General features: G+C 38.8%; 2 protein-coding genes across 9 annotated transcripts in view; one reads left to right on the top strand and one right to left on the bottom strand.

Annotated features, from left to right (window-relative positions):
- Positions 1–2,298, top strand: part of SLC25A21 (solute carrier family 25 member 21) — a 182,174-nt gene extending 179,876 nt beyond the window's left edge. For 6 of the 8 annotated variants that reach the window (XM_017742268.1, XM_008639589.2, XM_017742272.1 and 3 more), the window contains one exon: positions 625–2,298. In XM_017742268.1, the coding sequence (XP_017597757.1) occupies positions 625–695 (71 nt within the window). In that variant the 3' untranslated portion in view covers positions 696–2,298. The other 2 variants (XM_017742269.1, XM_017742265.1) reach the window with 1 other exon arrangement.
- A 3,157-nt stretch (positions 2,299–5,455) lies between these two features.
- The window catches only part of PAX9 (paired box 9), a 19,605-nt gene continuing 5,060 nt past the window's right edge, over positions 5,456–20,000 (bottom strand). The window contains exon 5 of the mRNA XM_017741643.1: positions 5,456–6,072. Within this exon, the coding sequence (XP_017597132.1) occupies positions 5,818–6,072 (255 nt within the window). The 3' untranslated portion in view covers positions 5,456–5,817. The remainder of the gene's footprint in view (positions 6,073–20,000) is intronic.

The following is a 20,000-nucleotide window of genomic DNA, read 5'->3' as shown; positions in this document are numbered from 1 at the left end:
TGGCTTCACTAACAGTAAAGATATTTCCTGGCTTTCAAGATGGGATTTTATACTGTTATCAATTCTAGCAAATAATGACATTTCATAAGATCAAAATTTTGCCTGTGGATGTGTAGACAGGAAAGATTATACTCATTTCAATACCGTGATTTTTCTGCTTTAAACATGGTGAAAAAACAGGTGAAAATGTCTCTTGAATCTTACCCAGAAGAATTTTCATCATTCTGGAGATGAATTTTTGTCATTCCACCAGTCAAATTGCTCTTTCATGGCCAAATCGAACTAAACAGGCACACAAATATATGCATATCCAGATTAAAAGTTTCTACTTGTAGAAGAACAAAGAAAAATATTAATCTTGAAAAAGTATTAGGAAAAATCACACTGAGGGTGAATTTGATTTAATATGCAAGCTATTTACATCAACTTTATAATCTAATATTAAGAAAAATTGGTACGGATTATGAACTGGTGAATTTTTAGTGAACTTGGGAAATAGTAGAATTATCCATTTTGCAAGTAAGGCTTTGCCATATGCTGGTTTATATCACACACTAGAAATGCTCTATAAAATCTTGAAAATGGTGAATTTTCTATGTTTTAAAATAATATCTTTTCTTCCAGGTGGTGCAGTGATGCTTTTGGTTTATGAATACGTTTATGCTTGGCTTCAGGACACAGTTAATCACAAGTAGCACTTCTGAAAAATGTACTCTTTAAAATTATATGCATTCTAAAATATGCTATAGCAAAGTAAAATTGATTCTTATCCTTTATACTGTTGAATACCCTCAGATTGCAGTGATGTTAAAAACAAATATGGTCTTTAGGTCCTGATCCAAGAAGACATTTAAGCACATGCTTTTCTGTAAATGCATAATTAAATAGCACTTGACATTTGTAATTGTTTTGCTGGACCAAGAGAAAATATAAAGCAGACATAAGAACCAGTTAGTTTTTAAAGGACAAACTGAAATTTCTTGACACAGAATCATTCTATGTAATCATATACTTTTTTAAAAGTTTCAGCTGAAATGGCAAGATAAAAACTTTAAGGGCATTTTAAAGAAAAAAAAAAGAGTAATCCTGGGGGGGCAGATACTGAGCTATTGTAAACTGACAGCTCCATTGACTCCACATTAAGAAAATGACCCATACTCTGCAACTCTTGAATCAGTCTTGGGTCCAGTTTCAATTCAGCCCAGTATGATTTCAGCATACATAGAAGAGCTTTGCAAGTTCTGCAGAGTTTGGATAGAAAAGGACAGCACAAGCAGCCACAACTTTAAAAACATGCATAATGTTAAATATCCTACTTGTTCTTAGCCATATATATGATATAAATTTCATTCAGAACACAGAAGATACTGAAAATAATTAGTCTGCATCATTACATAAAAATGCAAAACAACATGGATTCATAGAAGAAATGAGTAAATAAATTAACAGAAAAAAGTGATTTTAGGCATATGAGATTTTACTGCAAATTTTTTATCCACCTTGATATACTATTCTCAAAAGAGCTGTCCTGTGGTAAAAATGCTCAGTGTACCCTGACTGACCCCTTAGCCTTTAATTTCCACCATGGAATGGTGAAACAAGGTTGTAGACTGATAGCACATCTGCAGTTGTAATTAGCTCGCTGTACACCTCAAAGAAATGCACCTTTCTGTAGATAAAAAACTGTTGCTCTGAAGCTAAAATTTTTGCTTTTCCCAGTCACTGTAAATATAAATATTTCAGGGATATACTCATGTTCTTACTGGCCATTCTAACTCTGTGAAATACAGTAAATTCTGCTATGCTGACTGAAGACATAGTTTCTGTTCATTCTACATTTTAATTTTAAAAACTCTATAAATAATTTAAAACCACACATTATTCTGTTATAAAAATGTCTCCATTATCTAACTTGGTTTGTTGTCAAATGAGCACATATCTTGCAATTGCTAGAAAGTTTCGGTATCTCCCCATACTGTATTCACACTGTTAAAGTTAAATGTTCTTAAGGAGGTACAAACCTGTTCCTTAGCAATCCTAAAGTAGTATCTTTCTGCATTTTTACTTGAAAATGGCAGTTCACATGTGAAGTCTCATCTCACGAGTGTTTTTAAAGCATTGGAAAAGCAACAAAAAGTTAAAAATAGAAATGTGTTTTCAGAGCTTTCAAAGATGCCTGTATCAACATGCTCAATAAGCCTCTCTTTTGTCTGAATTTGGCAACAGTGGCTTTTCATACCTATGCTATTTCATAGCTAAAATCAATAAAATTAGCTCTGTTAAAGTTTATGCTTTTAAGGCGTTTCTCATTGTTGCATTTTATTGTCAGTTCTTGGCCAAAGAGAAGACACTACTAAGATACTTTCAAAAACTAAAGCAAAAGGCTTTATAATTTGTCTTTTATTAATTTAGGGCATTCAAAATATAAAAATAAAATGCTTTAAACATACTGTATATACATATATAGCCTTCGGTTTTACATACTTTCCAACATGATTTTTTTCAGTTAATAACTCAGCCTGATCTTGGATAAAAGGAGAAATAGTTGAGAACAGAAAACAGCATGGTATGGGAAAACAAACCTATGAAAGTACCAGCCCAATCCCCCATTACTCCTCATGTAAAATGGGCTGAAATTCAGTTTTACACCAAAGATCTTCTGAACTGGGGCCATGCAAACACAGTTCGGCTGAAGGGAGTATTATTAGGCTTCATTGATTTCTTTGGAAACACTTAACACCCTGGGAATAAAGTGTAGACTTTTCAGATTAAAAACTTTAATTCTGCACCCACATATACTGCATGTTTCCCAAATGCATCCATTGACCTCAGTGGGTTCACTCCAGATTTATACCCTTGTACTTGGCAGCAGCACTTAACCCTTAATTATTATTTTTCAGAAAACAATTCCCTTTTTCTTTTTAATTCAATGTAAAATGGTTTAGAGTTGTGTGGTTAGTAAGCTAACATTTTGCAGTTTTAAATTTACCCATGAGTATAACCAGTGAAATAGTCCTTGGGCAAAGGAGTATTCTACATTGTAGGTTTACATTTTAAAAAAAATTGTGAAACTTCACACCAAAAAAATCCATCACAGGCAGTTCACTAAGAGCCAAGGTCAGGTACTTTTGCTCACTCTGAGCAACACTTTCTGCATGCAGCCCCACTGACTTCCCATTCAGGGGTAAGGCATCATGTACAGCAGGCAGATGTGTGGAGAGCTGTACCTAAACAAACACAAAACAAAAATGGTTTATGGTGATGTATCCCACGGGAGGAATAATTAACACAGTGTCCTGTCCTTGCTTTATAAATTATCTTGATTTAGCTGAAGATAATGCACATAACTGATACAAGCTAAGGATCTGTCTGTCAAAACACACTAATTCCTCATTGGAATGTCAGGAAAGACAACTTTTATTCCAGAAATGACCTCGTGTTACTCAAAAAAATGTGGAAAACTTTTAACACAGGCACACTTTGTTACAGGCTTGTGAAGTCTTGAAGCTCAAAAAAGCTGAGTTTTGAAAGGTGTCTCTTCTTTTTTTTTTGGTTTTCTTTTCCCTTTGGTGCCCCTTGAGTTCTGTGGAAAACAATAGATAGACTCACTCCATAATTCTATAATCCAGTAGAACAACTAAGTTGAAAGCTAAAATCCTCTTGCCAACTTAATCACTTACCTACTTACGATCTTTTTCTTATCTTTTTTTTCCCCCATTTTATCTTTAGTGAAGACCTTGTCTAGTATTAAAGGGATTTCTTTTCCATGGTGTTAAGGCTCATTTTATTTCAGCTATAACAGCATAAAGGCAGAATAACATCCACCACGTCACTAACAGTGTGCCAGAGTGGAAATGCACTTGTGTGCACTTCACCTTTAGTGGTTTCAAAGAAACATTCTTGAAAAAGTGTTCTACTGAATAACAAGGGTTTCAGCATCTCATTAAAGCTAAACAGCTGCTGAATACATTGAGGCTGAAGAACATCAGATCTTTCTTTCCTTGGGGCCAAATACAATATCTGTGCTCTTTATAGAAATGCAGTTCTATTTTTTAGTGCAAGAAGCAAAGGTGGCAGCAGCCAGCTGTGTCCATCTGTATTTCAGTGGACATACTGTACATGACGTAAGTCTGATTACTTAGATTGTTATGAAAATTTACCCACAGCTTTCTTGGTGATGAAAGCTGGAAATCCACAAAAAGAGAACTATATTTTAAGAGGGATGGTATTTTACTTTCCCACTGAATTAGTGTTTTTAATATGGGATGCAGACAGAACAATATATGAAGAATGATATTTTCTCCTTTGCTTTAACTACGTCTACAGTAATTTATGTTATTGCAAAACATTTTTTAAAATACACAATATATTAATAGTCTATAATGGATATCAAATGTCACACCAGGCTTTTTTTTTGTCCACATTCATATTCTGAACATACCTACAGCATGGGAAAAGCATAATAATAGTCAGAACTTTATTATTGCCCAAGGAAAACAGGTAAATTTTCAAAGATCAGAATGTTAGCTCTCTTGGGATTAAAGTTTAAAGCAAAATAACTGGCACAGAGTACTTGCCACTGCATACAGAAATGTAGAAAGGAAATTTGCTTATATTAAATAGTATCTCTGTAGCACCACCACCAGTATACCTAAAAGGAAAAAAAATGCTTCAGAACAACAATGTAAACTTTACCAAGAGCCATACTTTACATTCATTAAAGGAGAAATTGAAGACAACTTTCTGTTTAAAAAATTACAATATAATCCTAGGGCTGGACACAAGTGAGCTGAGAATGATGGTACAATTCTGTTTCTGAGTGGGGTTTTTGACTGATAGGGCTTTGTAAGCATCTCTGCACAGGTTGCACACTAACAGCATTTTCCTCTACAGTTTTCAGTTTTGTTCAGATATTTTCCACCCATTTCTGTTTGTGCACTTCCTACAAATGTGGTGTCTCATGAATCTGGGAGGCTGGCTATGACTGTGGAGAGTTACTTAGCTGGATTTCTGCCTTTGACTCTTCTGCCAAAGAGAGAACTATTTCATAAGATGTTGAAGCCTCCACCGTGGCACAAAAACATGACCAAAAACCCCTAACTATACCTCATCACCTGAGGCTATCACCCCACCATGCAAAGACACAGAAAATAACTAGAAATCATCTTCTTAAAAAAAAAAGGTAAGAAATGTACTGGGAGGTGAAAACAAATGCTGTCGAAAGCCTCTATTTACAAATGGACAAAATCACAAAGGTCTTACTACTGCCTGACAATGGCAACATGCCAGAAGAATCGGAAAGCCACCTATTGCCTTTGTTCTATATTTGATTACCAAAACCCAATAAAACAACAAAAAAGGACCTCTTAATAACAGTGGATTGTATAATCTCATCAATTAAAGGGTTGTTCTCTAGGCAATTGGCAAACACTTCCCATTCAGCCACCTTTGCTGATTCAAGGCATAGCAGAATTTTCTGTAGTGATTTTTCTTTATTGATTTTTGCACAAATCTTAGTAACAATTGCACATTTAGAAAGTTTGTGATGATTAAGAATAAATATGTGTGGTTTGACCAGGAGAGAGTAGAACAAGGCTCCACGAGCCCTTTGAGGGACACAAAGTCTTTAAGAGCACAACACCACACTTCTCTCAGTTTCTGATGTTGTCTTCAGCTCTTTCAATCCCAAAAGCCTTACGGGAGACAAGTCATGAGGAGAAATGCCAAGTATCGCCAGCACGAAGAGAGCAGTCCGTGAGCTAGGCTCAGGGGGCGAGGAGCCAGTGAGCTCGTGGTGCTCCTGGACCAGCTCCTGCATCAGAGAGCGGAGGCCGTGACAGAGTGGCTGCCCTCCCTGGCTGTCTGCATGCCCTTGAATGCCAGCGAGGAGGGGATGTCGCAGCTGTGGGGGGACAGGGGGTTACCCCCGGCGTGCTGCCAGCCATGGCTCGCCATGTAGCTGGATGGAGTGGCGCTGTACGTCATGTAAGGTGACACTTGGGCTGGTGTGGCGTAGGGAGGCATGGCTGGTGCTGACACGAAACTGCTGACGGCTGGGAGGCCACTGGGTGCCTGAAAGGAGAGGGAAGGGAAAAGCATTTCTAAGAGAGTAAGACACATTGGATCTGGCATAAAATAAGCTGCCCTCAGATGCTGCTGGGGCTTTGTACCAAAACTAGGACCAGTGGGGACACCAAGAGAGAAACTCATAACCATTCCCCTGAATTTCAGGGGCTCAGAGGCCCCTTCTGCTTTGAAGACCAGTTACCCCACCATGATCAGTGCTTCCACACATCTCCTAACAACCTGTCCCAGACAGGGACCAGAAGCAGATGTTTAGGGAACACACACCAAGAGCAGGACAGGAGGTGCTAAGCCCCCTGTACACCTGCCTACCTTCCTGCAAGCTGTTGTTGATGGATTCCTAAAAGCCTTTCTCCCTTCTCTCTCCCTGAGCACCTTAATGCACTTGACAATGACTTCCGCAGATTGGCGTCGATGAACTGCAACATTTACCCACCTTTCCCAAATTTTGCACAGGGTGTTGGTCACTGCAGCAAGCCCTGCTGGGTAGTGCTGTGGCAGTTTAAGCTGGGTGTGCAGTGACCACAGCCATCCCAGCAGCAGGAGAAACAGACTCATCCCTGTGCCTCACCTCTCCTGGCCCCGAAGGAGGGTGGGCTCAGCCTGGAGCTGCCATGGGCAGGTGCAGGCACAGATCTGAAGGCAGCACTCCCCAGAGTGAAGAGGTAACAGCGGCTGGGGGAGGTGGAACATCTTAAACTCTTTGGTAACTGTTTGTTCAGAGCATGAGTCAGAACGATAGTAGTAGTATTATTGATGGTGTCTTTCAAAAATCTGTTTTCTAGATACTTGGGATAAAAAAACTTGTAAATGTTCTTTGCTCATAGCTTCTCCTGGTTTCAATAAGGCTTCTGCGCACAAAACAATTGCAGGGCTGGGTCCTTTCCTGCAAGCTATTTTCCTAGGTCCTTCTGTAGGCTGGGGAGAAGGGTTTCTATTTAAATAGAGATGGGAGAGTCCTTCAGTCAGCCATGGTATGATTTCACAATTAATGACTCCTTATTTAACTAAAAAGTGTTTGGTGGTTTATTTCACACCCATAAATGTTTCTTCAGCACAACAGGTACAAACCAAGATCATTTATCTTGCTCAAGTTTCAATTTGTGTAGTGTTTGTTTTAGGATTTGGGGTGAGATTTTTTCTCAAAAATGTTTCCTATCTGGATGTGAAAGAAGACTATTGATTCAGCAAATCCTGTAGCATCATCACATGGTACAACTGCACCCAACCTGAATAGTGCAAAGTTAAGAAATGAAACAGACTTTTTTTTCCCGCTAAAACTTCACACGATGTTAACATTTCATTTGTTCAATTTCTGCCTGGATTGCACCTGCCTGATTTCCAGTATTTACCTTCATAAAGGGCACTGGCCCGTTTTCAGACTCATGAGTTTCCTATCCATGTATCTCAGAGTTCCACTGTCTAGACTATCCTCTCATTGTCATTTGGGAAACAAAGCAGTAATTCTGCTGGACTCCATCGATATAAACCTGTACAGCAATCTAAAGCAGCAGGAGACAGCAATGGGATCCTGGCCACAAGCTTCCAATAGGAATATTAATTAATACAAAACATACAGCTGCAGCAGCAACATAATTGTCATTCCAAATCCATAAATATTTTGATGATGCTGAACTTGCCTTATTATTTTGAAAATCCAAATCTGTGAGCTGAACAGTAACTTGAATCACATGCTCCCTGCTGTGACTTAGAATTATACTTTAGCCTCAGCTTTAAATATCAGTGTTTGCAACAATACTAATTAAGACAAACCTGCAAATAATTGCACTGTAAGTCACTACAATTCTTGAATCACATGGAAAATTATTTCATTGAGTTTACTGGAAAGTAAAAACTGTAACTGGCCCTAAAAAGCTGCTATTCCAATGTGCAAACATGAAACAAGGACGAACACCTCTGTTTTTTGTAACAAGCACCAGCAAAAAGCTTTGCACAGGGGCAGAAGAGCCATTAAAACCAGATTGTAGTGCTGGGACATCAAGAGCCACAACCCAAACATAATGTGGACAGAGAGGTACAGAAACCCTGAAGGGGTGGGTGTTGGAAGGAGAAAGTATATGGGACAAGTCCCTGAAGTCTCATAGCCATTGAGGCAGCACAAACCTTCCACCTCTAAACCTCAAAAGAGTTTTTTGGACTCTGTGAATCCACCCTGTTCCTCAGGCTTTCCCACTCCCAAGGAGGCTGGTACCAAGCAGTAGGCTCAAGGCTGTGCCTGGAAGCCCCATTTTAAGGAGGATTCCTCATTATGAGTGCTCATGTTGTGTGAACCCTTAGCTGTGCTTTTGGAAGGATGGGTTAGTAGGTACAGGGTAGATCTGTGCCAGTCAATGTGCAGACAAGGCATCTCTTTGCTGGTCCACCAGTGTTCAAGCCTATGTCCTGGCCTCCTGCAGACAAGGCCACCAGGGGTTCCTCAGCAACCATATGCAGATGACTTTGCATGATCTGAGGCAAATCTGAGCTCCTGAACAGCTCACATTAATGTAGACACTGTTGATAAATATTTGGTCCAATCACACATATGTTCTATGGCATTATGGCACAAAGTCTTTGAACTATAATTAATGGAGAAGCCCAAGTTTCCTATTGAATTGTATTGTAGGTGCCACTTGGGTTGTTGTTGATAAAATAGATGGAAATTGACTAAAAATTCACTAGTTTTTGTAAAAGCTTAATTTAAAAGAATACCTATACTGATTTATAACAGCCAGAACAACCTTTTTACACACACACACACTCTTATTCAAAACACAGCTGTGAAAACTGTTGTTTTTGTAGTCTATTCTGAATGTCAGAAAGATCTTGCCCCAACTACTGAGGGCAGGATGTGGAGGCAGTTGTGTAGGGACCACCAGCTGCAACCTGTCAGAGGCCACCAATGCTGTCTGTCATCACTGCCTCACTGAACTGGGGAATCATTCTTATTTTTGTTGCACTGCTACAAAGCTTTACCACTCAAAACCATGATTCTGTGAATGCCACAGACGCCCTCAGCCAAGCAGGTGGCACTGGGATGGGTAGGAACTGGCCCAGCACGGAGTGCAATTCTGCCTCAAGCAAGGTTTGAGCCATACCCACAAATCAGTCAGAGGCTTCCTCTAACCTGAACTAAAAAAAGGAGGGGATAGAGAAAAATCTCACTTTATGTGACTTAAAACTATGGTACTCAAAAAAAACCCAAACAAACAAACAAACAAAAAAAAAAAAAACCACCCCGTAATTTTCATCTCTGATTTTCATCTGTGAAAGACTTGACCTAATAGTCTTAACATGGGAGTTTTTACTTCCAAACAGCTTTAGATTCAAAGTGTAGGTTATCAGAAGGGTTGAATCTTGTCTGTCAATCTGGCACTTTTTACAAACATGACATTCACTTAAAATAAATGGAGGGGATTAAGTTCCATGACCCTGTATATACTGGATGAATAATTCATCCTGCAGTATTTCAATCAGAGGAAATTAATACCAAAATCTAAACATTCGTAATTAGGAGTGCAAGAACCTCACGGTGTTTATGGATTTTAAAACCCTAAGAATTTGTTTTAAGTGCAGAGGTTCTTGAACCTGGTTTTTAAGTTTTATAAATATTTTTTTTCTTAATTTGAACCATCGTTTTTCAAGGGAAATCTAATTTTTTAAAGCAAACAAACAAACATGTAGTTCTAGCTGAACAAGAACCTCTGCTGTGTAAGAGATAAGGGTTCCCATTTGAAAGTACCTACTTTCTGGCTTCTACAAAGATCAGAGAGAAACTTTTGTTCTGAATTGCTGCTTCTATCAATGTTTTGAGACAACTGATGGAATAAGTATTTCCAAATTTTAGAGCTGCACTTGAAACCTAGAATACACGATCTCCCACCCACTCACAAATTCATTCAAACATATTCTTGCAAAGATACCAGCAAAACAAGAGTAATTGGGTCAGGCTCACAAGTTGAGTCTGGTGCCTTTCTGCCAAGTTGCTGCTGATACCTGCCAGTGACCGTAAAAGGAATATCCAGGCGAGATATCAAAGCCAGGGTGGACATAAAGACTTGCTTTAGGTCACACAAAATGGTACTGCTGAAACAAGCAGACTGCGTGTATTTTCACCAGTAAAGGAGCTGGTTGAATAGTTTTAACAGATGGAATCTTTTGTTTTAATCACTTTAGATACGATACTAACTACAGACAACTTTTTTTGTCATTTTTTCAGTCTGTGATTTGCAACACAGAAGGAGTGGGTGGATGAAAAGCAAGTCTAGAACCAAGCTCATGTGGGAATGTCTTTGGAATAAGTAATTTCCATTAGCTGCTTGAACTCCTAAAAGTCAGAGCAGTTCTTCCCCAAACCAGAGGTAACCACCACAAATGCCTTGATACCTGTTTTGAAGATTATGCTTGTGTAATATGTTGTAGAGCTTCAGCCTCCTCTCCTTCACGGTAAGAAGACAAAAGGGTACAAGATTTCTGGACAAATTTTGCAGTCAATCCATGTCAGAAAAAGTACCTGATTTTGGTTTTTTTCTGCCTTGGTCACAGAAGAACCAGAGAAACATGCAAGCTAGATTTCACTTTCAGTCCTTGTGGTATAAATTCAAATTATATATTGTAGTGAATTGATATTATTTTTTTCATTCCCTTCCCTACTTTTCCTTCCCTGACTTTTGCTTGCTAGGTATGCATTCTCTCAGTATCAAAATTAGACCGTCTCCTATGTTCCCTTCCCATTTGGCTTCTAAATGTTTCAGAAAATGACCCAGAATTGCAATATTCAAAATCACAGACCTATATTTATGTTAGCTATCATTAATGGCAATAATGTAAAGGATCTCATTTCAGGTTTATGTGAATACAAACGAGAGCAGATTTGATGGCACAGGTGCGTCCACCTCAATTTTATAGTCTAACTCTAAAGTGAGTGTCCAAAAGAATGTAAATTATTCTTCTTATTGTAAAGTTATTATTTACAATTATTTAAATTACTTGCCCATTGTAATAAAATTGTTACAATATTTAATTAAATAGTTCATGTATTGCATAGACTAAGAATGCAGGCTTTGTAGATGTAGTCTAAATTACTATTTTAAAAAAAAAAAGTTTCTGGAGAAACAGCATAGGGTTCAAGTCGCCAGCCTGAATGAGCTGGGACAGTGACTCAGCCCAAAGTCCCCTGCTACAGTCATCAGAAGTTCAGTCTATGTCATGGCTTAAGGGACACACCTCTGGTGAATAAGGTTGTCGTTTTTATTTCTGTCTCTCAATTCCAACACTGACTTGGATGGAATGAATCCTTCCTGTCCTTGGATCAGCAAGCTCAGCACATTGCCTTGATCCTGCAGCATAGCCTTTCCCCGAGAGCAAACGAAACTGATCTGCAGAGGTCCCACAGCCTGGTACTGGGAGCAGCGGCTGCCCAGCACCGAGGAGTGCTGGCAGCAGCTCGCTCTGCAGGGACGCTGCCGCAGCTCTGCACACACACTGACACCCTCTCGCTGCTGGTTTTCAACATGAAAACCTTCAAACATTTTCTGTAAATGATGAACCTTTGCCGAACGTCCTGAAAACACAGTCATGAAGTAGCTGTTGCAGAAGTAATTTTTTCCACAGCAAGAGAAAAGCATAGCAGGGAGCAAAATATCTAGTCCTTCAATCAGAAGAGCAAATTAGCATAAAAACCCAGAGGATATCTCATGTTTTTAGTGACATGCACATAATCAGTCAAAAAGATTATGACAACAAGACTAGGAGCAATCAAACACAAACTGCAAACATTAAGGAAGCCAACATGCTGAATCTCCCTTTATAATTGGAGGTTAAATATGATTTATAAATCAAGTCAACATATGGGATCCCAAGGGAAGAGTAAACAAATTTTCCAAGTCAAACAGCAGCAGCAGGCCTGTAATAGAAGTGTCATTTAGGAAAATGGCACTACTAAATGATCTAAGTAATAGGAATGGGGGTTTTAATGTTTTTAAATTAATAACTTTAAGTAATATTTTTGTAGATATTGTAGTACTAAATTAGAGCTAAATTCTGAAGCTGCAACTCGGTGCTACAGCATCAACAGGAAAAATTACATGATACCACAAACATTCATTCAGATAAGTCTTCCACTAAAATTAATGTGCCTACACAGGTAAGTCAGAACCACCTAAAGAAGGGTTACAAAAGTGAGCACTGAGTAAATTTCCCCAGTTTATGATAACAGTTTTTATTTAAAATATTTTTTATTAAAATTAAAATTGCTAAGGTGTATCTGAATAACTTAGCCAGAGTTAACCCTGCAAATCAGGGTTTGCATTTTATAGTGCTGGAAAAGATTCTTGAAAAAATATTTTCATATTAGACTAAATATCTATATTCTTAGATGAATTAGCTTATTTTATTGAATATATTAATGATTTGATTTTCTGTTCATTTCACTGCAATCAGCAGAGAATAAAACAGACTGAATAATTAGGACACTGACATTAAATAATTTCCACATACAAAAAATCTTAAACTGAAGAGGGATGTTTTGTATGTAGGATATCAATTTGGTATCATATTATCTAATTTAATATTTGCCTTTATCTTCAAGAAAGAGCAAAGAGTGATAATACATTGGAGTCGAGACACTTTTGAAAATAACACAAGCAAGGGGCTTACAGCTGCTCTGTTGCTCAGCTGAACTGAGTTTATGTCCAGAAGACTGAGATTTGAAAAAGGAAAAGAGACTTTTCAAGAACGGAGAATTACACTATTTCTCTTCCACTCTAAGTTGTGCAAAGGTTGTATTCTAGTTGAAGTCACAATTAAAATGGACTTATTCACATGCCAGAGTGCTCTAAGATTTCAAACATAGTTAGCTACCCAATCCTATACATTATCTCTTAAAAATATGCCATTTTCTTTACAGCTATTTCTCCCATTATTAAATTCAATGCACAACAACATACTGCATAGGAAAATCACAATACTTCCTTCTGAAATAAAGTTCAGTCCTTTCATAATGAGCAGATCCCATTCCCCATGTTTAACGCACTTTTTTATTAACTTGAAGTTATTTCCTTTACTTATAGCCATCCTGAGCTGCCCTGAATAACACAGAAACCAGATAATACCAATTGAGTGTTTTAACTATAGCTGGGACATGCATCAAGATCACTCTAAATTATATTTTCTTATCCAGTTTTAAATCTCAGCCTCTTCAGGGAAATAAAATCCCAGTTTTGGAAAAAGTAATAGTAACTTGAATTAACACACCATCACCAATCCTTTCCAAAAGCAAACTACAGCAGAAACGAAAGAAAAAAAAAAAAAAGGTGGGGGGAGAGAGAGACAAAGAGAGAGAGAAAGCGAGAAAGAGAGAGAGAGAGAGAGAGAGAGAAAGAAAGAAAGAAAGAAAGAAAGAAAGAAAAGAAAGAAAAGAAAGAAAAGAAAGAAAGAAAGAAAGAAAAGAAAGAAAGAAAGAAAAGACCACCACTCACTCTCTGACACTGAGTAATCTACTACAAAAACAACAGAGGAAAAGAGAGGTAGGAGAAAAAGGCATGGTGGATAGATGGCTTTCACAGTGAAGTGAGATCTATCACGGCACAACAAACACACGATAATATGTCCACCTAAATGTCTGCAAATGTAGATTGTAGTTCAAGTCTGCACTATCATTGAATGGTTGCTTTCCTTTCATCCACCAGACTAAGAAGTGTTGGAACCCTGGGTTTAGAGAATTTAGGTTTCTGGGATATAATTATATGTACGTGTAACAATATGGAGGTTTTTGGGTGTGGATTAGCTCTTCTTCATTTCTCCTTCTTCTTCACAAATCTGAGTGCTCTGTTACTGGGTCAAAAAATCCGCACTGCAGATCATGAATAGATAGTTATTGGATTATAAGTAAAAACATATTACTTGGTATTTCATAAGTGGTTGATTTGGACTTTAAAAGGCCTTGAAAGTTAGAACTCACAGCCATTTTTCCACCCTGTTAACTAAGAGGCACTCCCGAGCAGCTGTATTACAGATAAGAAAATAATAAACAACAATTAGAAGAAAAACCTAGCATCTCCTGCCTTTTAGTCCAAACTCTGAGTAAAAGAACTCAAATTTCAGAGAGACAAAAACAAAAAACAAACAGAGAAAATTAATAAAGAAGGATTATATAAATCAAAGTCACTGCCTTTCCAGTGAATATGCTGGATCTTGGGGTATGTTCTACTATTTAACAAACTTCACAACCAGACTATGTCAAAGGGGAGTGAAAACAAATTCTGGTTGCTATAAGCACAAAGTCTCGTTCTGATGGCAAAAATACAACTTAAGTCTTCCTTTGACAGATAGACTGTGCTTATGAGGACAATAGGAAAGCACAGGCGAAAAAAAATCATGTCATATAAGCAAACTCCTTTGAGTAGGAATTAACAGATTCCCATAGTTTTAGAACAGATTTGCACAATAATTTCCCGTCTGTATTTTGGCAAAATCTGGAATTGGGCAGGGCACACATGGACACTAAACAAGCAAATACACTGGAAGGAATAAACATTTGTTCTTTTCTATGCTGTTGGTTAACACCATAATGTATTATTGAAAGGTTCTATGAAATAGGAAATATAATTCTATGAAATATATTGTAATTTCAATATGGTGCTATTTAAATGAAACTGAGGGAGGAGACTTATGGACACAGACACTTCAAAGGGATTCTTGATGTCTAGAAGCTAGGCAAATATGGGGTCAAACTGGTAAAGTCCCCACCTTGTTCTCTTCAGGGACAGCCAAAACAGCAGTCTCCTATGTCTAACAAATCTCTGATGCTGCAGAGGCAGTTACTGGGAAGCTGGTACACTAAGGAGGGTGAAACCACAGCCCAGCAATTGTTGAATGCCTATGGTTATTATTAGGGGGGTAGGCAATTCCTAAAAGCCGATAAATTGCCACAACAGACAAATTCAAGCACACTATACAGTCTTAATATACTTGCCAATCTACTGCAAGGACCAAGACTGAACAGCTCAAATCACAGCTAATACCCCTGCTCCAGGCACTCTGCTCCTTGGCTGTGATAGGTATCTCGCATCACTCCCACTTTACAGTCCCTGGTCCACGTTTGTCATGGCAGACCTCCTGGTGGGTTGGGGTCCATTGAGCAGAAGGTGCTCAGAGTGCAGTTTGAGTGTCATCATACCATTCACTCACCTCTCTGACTTTCTTTATTAGTTTCATCCGGGTGGAGTGCCCTGAAGCCATGTGGGTTGGTGGACAGGGCACTGTGTTTTGGCCGTGGAAGCAGGTGGCCAGTAAGAGGCAGGTCTCACAAATGGGGTTCGAATTGGGTGCCATCCAGATCACCTGGGGAGGAATCGGGTGCATGTAGTGGGATCAGCTCATCCCCCTCACCCACAACATGCAATGACAAGGATGCCTAGACCTTGAGCAAGCCATCTTAGTGGCAATATTTTAACAGCAGGCCTGGTCTGGAGATCCCAGTGAGAGTGACACAGAACCAGTCTCCAAGCCAAGGTCTGAACCCCTGCACCAGACTCTGTTAACAGTGCTGCCGGGTACTATGGCAAGAAAGCAAAGAAGCACCTCTCCTTCACAGCTTCACCCCCCTCCTGCCTGGGTATGACTGAGAAGCCGTAGGTCTGGACCTCTGTCATTGATGGCTTTGGCACAGACCCATAGCAGGAATCCAGCTGCCTGGATTCTGAGTTATGAGATGCCAAATAAGTAATTTGCTAGTTAATGTTTTCATTAAATAATGTGTGTAGGAAGATCATGTAATTTGCCATAATATTTAAGGTTACATTTTAATGCTCTACCGGAAGAAGTTACCCTGTGTTGTGGGTTCTAAGCACTGCAGATGCAGTTACAGATGCAGGGCCACCCCATACAGAGTTTATTGTTCATCTACAAATGAAAGATCAGGAACTAAGTTTTCTGTGCAAGTCCAGAATTACACCTACAATTATTTGCAAACACTTGCCCTAACATGGAGCCTTCCCTTTATCTGCTTGCACACACAGAGCTCACGGCCCCAGTCAGAATGGGGACAGGGAGTGATACCCCAGCAATGCCAAAAAACTCAAGCCCCTAACAGCTGATTAAGTTCAGCTGAGACAGACCTGAGGCACTTGCTGCTTAGGGGTTTGGCCAGCATGTCAGAGGAAGACTTCACTCAAACTATGTTCACAAACCCCTCTGAATTAGGAGGAGTGTTTTCTGCAGCTGCAGTAAGTTTGGAATGAGGCCTCCAAACAGCGGGCCATTTCCAGGAGCAAGCTTGCTCTTAGACCCCCCAGTTACAAGCTTTTTCCCATTTATGAGTATCAGCTCCCTTTGGCAATATGCACATCTGCTTCCTGCAATGCACACAGAAAGTCAATCTGAAAATAAATTATTTCCAAGCTATTTGCCTCTCAGCAAATCATACAAACACGTCAGATCTTCTGCATTCTCATATGTGTGTAAATACAGGACCACAATTTTTTCAGTTTGAGCATCCATGATGTTAGTCCAGCAAGTCACAAGCATCAGATGTCTGAGAACTGCATTTTAAATATGATACATGTTTATTGTTTTGACTTCAAATGCAGGTTACAAATGTGTTCATACTGCAGTCATTTCAACTATTTTTTTCTTAATGCAGTTGTCAGTATAAGCTGTGCAATGCAAAAGAAAATACTCAGAATATTCATCCTTTGTATCAATAGCATAATTATTTGTAGAAGCCCCTGAACACCACATTGAATGTGCCTCTCTGTGTAAATTCTGTGATAGAACTGTGCTCTGTATGAAGTGCGCATGACACAAAACTGTCAAGCCCTCGGAAAAATCTATTTTCCTTTTCAGTTTCTCTGAGTCACAGTCACCCTATTTGAAAGCAATATGACAAATCTGTGAGTGTGATACATCAGGAAAATTATGCCATTGCTTACGTATAAATGACAACCTGGGACATCAGATAATTAAACCTGAATAGAAACTTGACAAGGCATCTTTTGATTTCCTGTGGAATGTTTTGTACAGAATCATAGTCTGCCAGGCTGAGCTTTCAACTCCCGAAACCCAAATACTGAACAACATTGCAAACAAAAGCTCCAGAGACACCAGGAAATTCATAATACAGAAAATGAAAAATGTTCTACATCCAGAGATTCAGTTTCATGTTAAACTAGTATGACTGCATATTGCCAAGGCAAAAATGTGAGGTTTTCCTGCCTTTTTTGTGGGTGAATTCCCACTGGTGTGTGGGACAAGGGCTGAAATTTAGCCATTGGGACCGATTGGAGAGGTCAGCCATGGCTGCTGCCTGACAAGTCTGGGATGTCAATAAGAGTTTTGCCCAAAAAACGCCTACAGTATCCCATGTCTTAAAACAAAGTATATCATTTAAAAGAAGTGATCAAATAAATATATTGTAAAAGTACGGAAGACCTTGTTCTTCGGTCTCAATTTTTCTGGTCTTTCTCACGCAGAGGGACTTTCCAGGGGATTTCTTGAGAAGCAAAATATTATCTTCCATGACTAAGGCTGGGGAGAAAGTCTTTCACTTGCCTAGTAGTTATGGAGGATTTGCAAGCTATGGACAGGTGAATTTTGGATATTGGTGATGCTTAAATATGTAGATGATATTTGTTGGAAAAAGCAGAATTACTTATCACTCACACAAAATCCATTGTTAATGTGCTTCAGAACACATTTCCTCTGCTCCCATTGTGAAATTGGAAAGCCTAAGTTAAATATCCACACTTGATTCCCTCCTCTTGTAGGCACTTCTGATTTTGATAATACAGATATGAAACTGGAATATTATAGAACAGTCACTTCTCTTCTCTGGGGGAAATCTTATGTCTGCCTCCTTAAGACCCTTAAGAGCTTTCGTAACAAGCTTTGCCCAAAAGAGATAAGGAAACAGCATTTACCTTGAAGTACAAAGAGCGTATTTCACCATAGTCCTTCCGGCACATGAAGTATGTCTGAGACTTCCCCATTTTTCCACCATTCCAGATACCCCCCTGCTAGATTCACAAATGAACCAACATTATCTAGTGTCCCCTGCTCATCTCTTTACACCCAAAATGGTACACATTGCAAGAGACCATGGATCACATGATGTCAGAGAATTTTGTAAGTCTTTACTGTCACAAACTGTCACTCCAGACTCACTGCACTTCAGCAAAAGGACAGTAAGTCAGTGCTCTGTGCAGCAAGAATTTGGTTCATAAACTTCACACTGTCTGGAACAAATATTTCAGCAAAAGGAATGTGGCAAAAACTGCAAAAAATAACATTTTCCCATCCTTATTTAGCCTGATTTTTTTTACACATTCTAAACTAGCAAGGTAGTGAAGTTGTGACTTGACAGACAAAGCAATTAATGCCCATTTGAATTAATTCTCTGGATAACAATTCTGAATACTACATGAATAGATTGGTCTATGTGTTGGAACTTTCCAAAGCCAAATTCTGTTTACCTATACTATTACAGGGAAGAAACTGAGAAGAACCTTCTCTAGATCTTCTTTTAGAGAGCAGGGTTCTGAATATGGCTTTTCTGCCCTTTTAAACTCTCTGGACAATGTATTTTGATAAATGAATTCCATTTTATTAATAGCAATTTTCTCAATTTTTAAGTAGTGTGTATGTTTACATTTATCACATGATCTTTCAGGTTGAACAAAACTTTAAGATAAAACTGATATTGACAATAGAACAGTGATATATTATGAAGATTAAATCATAAACATTGAAAGAGTAAAAAAGAAAAAAAGAAAAGGTAAAAAATACTTTCCAAACCAGCATTGAAAATAACCCAATTTATAAAGCATTGTTTCTCAACACATCTGTTGTAAATGAGATCCATCAGAGGCCATGGTTTATAGTCTATGAGCAAGATCCTGTGAATATTTCAGCAGGCCCATGAAGCCACAGTACAGCTGCTCTTACAGAATAGTGAGAAGCTATATCTATTATTTTTTAGTAAGACTGATAACACTTGTTTTAGCCTTTAAAGAAAATTGTAGGAGTATTAACTCTAAATCTAATTCTATCTTTAACCATACAGTCATGGCTATACTATAGTGCACATTATTTGTGATATGAAATGAACATAATAATAATGGGATGATAGAAAAACAAAACAAATAGAACAGCATTGAGGGTGGTGTACTATTTAAAAGGCAATATATGTAATGAAGTAGCTGTTCACCATCAGGATCTACTGTATTTCCCGCTCTGCCTAATTCACCTCTTTGCAAATGTTCCCGCAGTTTGTGCTCCGCATCTTGAATTGGAAAGGGTCTGATTCAGCTACTCTCACCACCAAACACGAGCTACAAAAGTCTCCTCTACACGGATCTAAAACCAGACACAGAACTCGGAAAATATGTCCAAAACCTCTGTCTTTGAACGGGAAAAATGCTAAACAGCAATCGTGGGTTTTCTTCGACTTGGTTATAAGTACAACAAATGCGTGGCCAGGAAGTCAGCGTGTCTGAGAGACCTCTGATGCATTTTGAAATGTTTCCATCACACGGAAAAAATGTTTTCAAAACCTGTGCTTTCCCAACGAGTAACAGTTGAGCCTTTTATAGCTTTTCTCCTGGCATGGGACTTGATTAGCAAGTACAAAGATTTAGACAGAGATTTATTAAGTAACAGTTATATTGTGTTGTAATTAAAACGTAGGAAATTCGCCGTCTACTTAAGCGTTTAAAAATGCTTAATGTAGGAAGCAATTACACCTCATTTTCAAATTATTCCCCTGACTACAGAGCACGCTGCGGACAGAGTAAAACGCGGCTGGTACGGGAGGAGGCGGCGGCGGGATGTGCCCGCTGGCCCGGCCGGGGCGGGGGCAGAGCCGCGGCGGGGGTCGGTGGCGGCGGTTCTGGAGCGCCCGCTGGGCGAGCGGAGCGGGG

The sequence above is a fragment of the Corvus brachyrhynchos genome, unplaced genomic scaffold, assembly GCF_000691975.1.
Source record: "Corvus brachyrhynchos isolate BGI_N302 unplaced genomic scaffold, ASM69197v1 scaffold115, whole genome shotgun sequence".
Taxonomy (NCBI): Eukaryota; Metazoa; Chordata; class Aves; order Passeriformes; family Corvidae; genus Corvus; species Corvus brachyrhynchos.
This window is presented reverse-complemented; position numbering and strand designations above follow the sequence as displayed.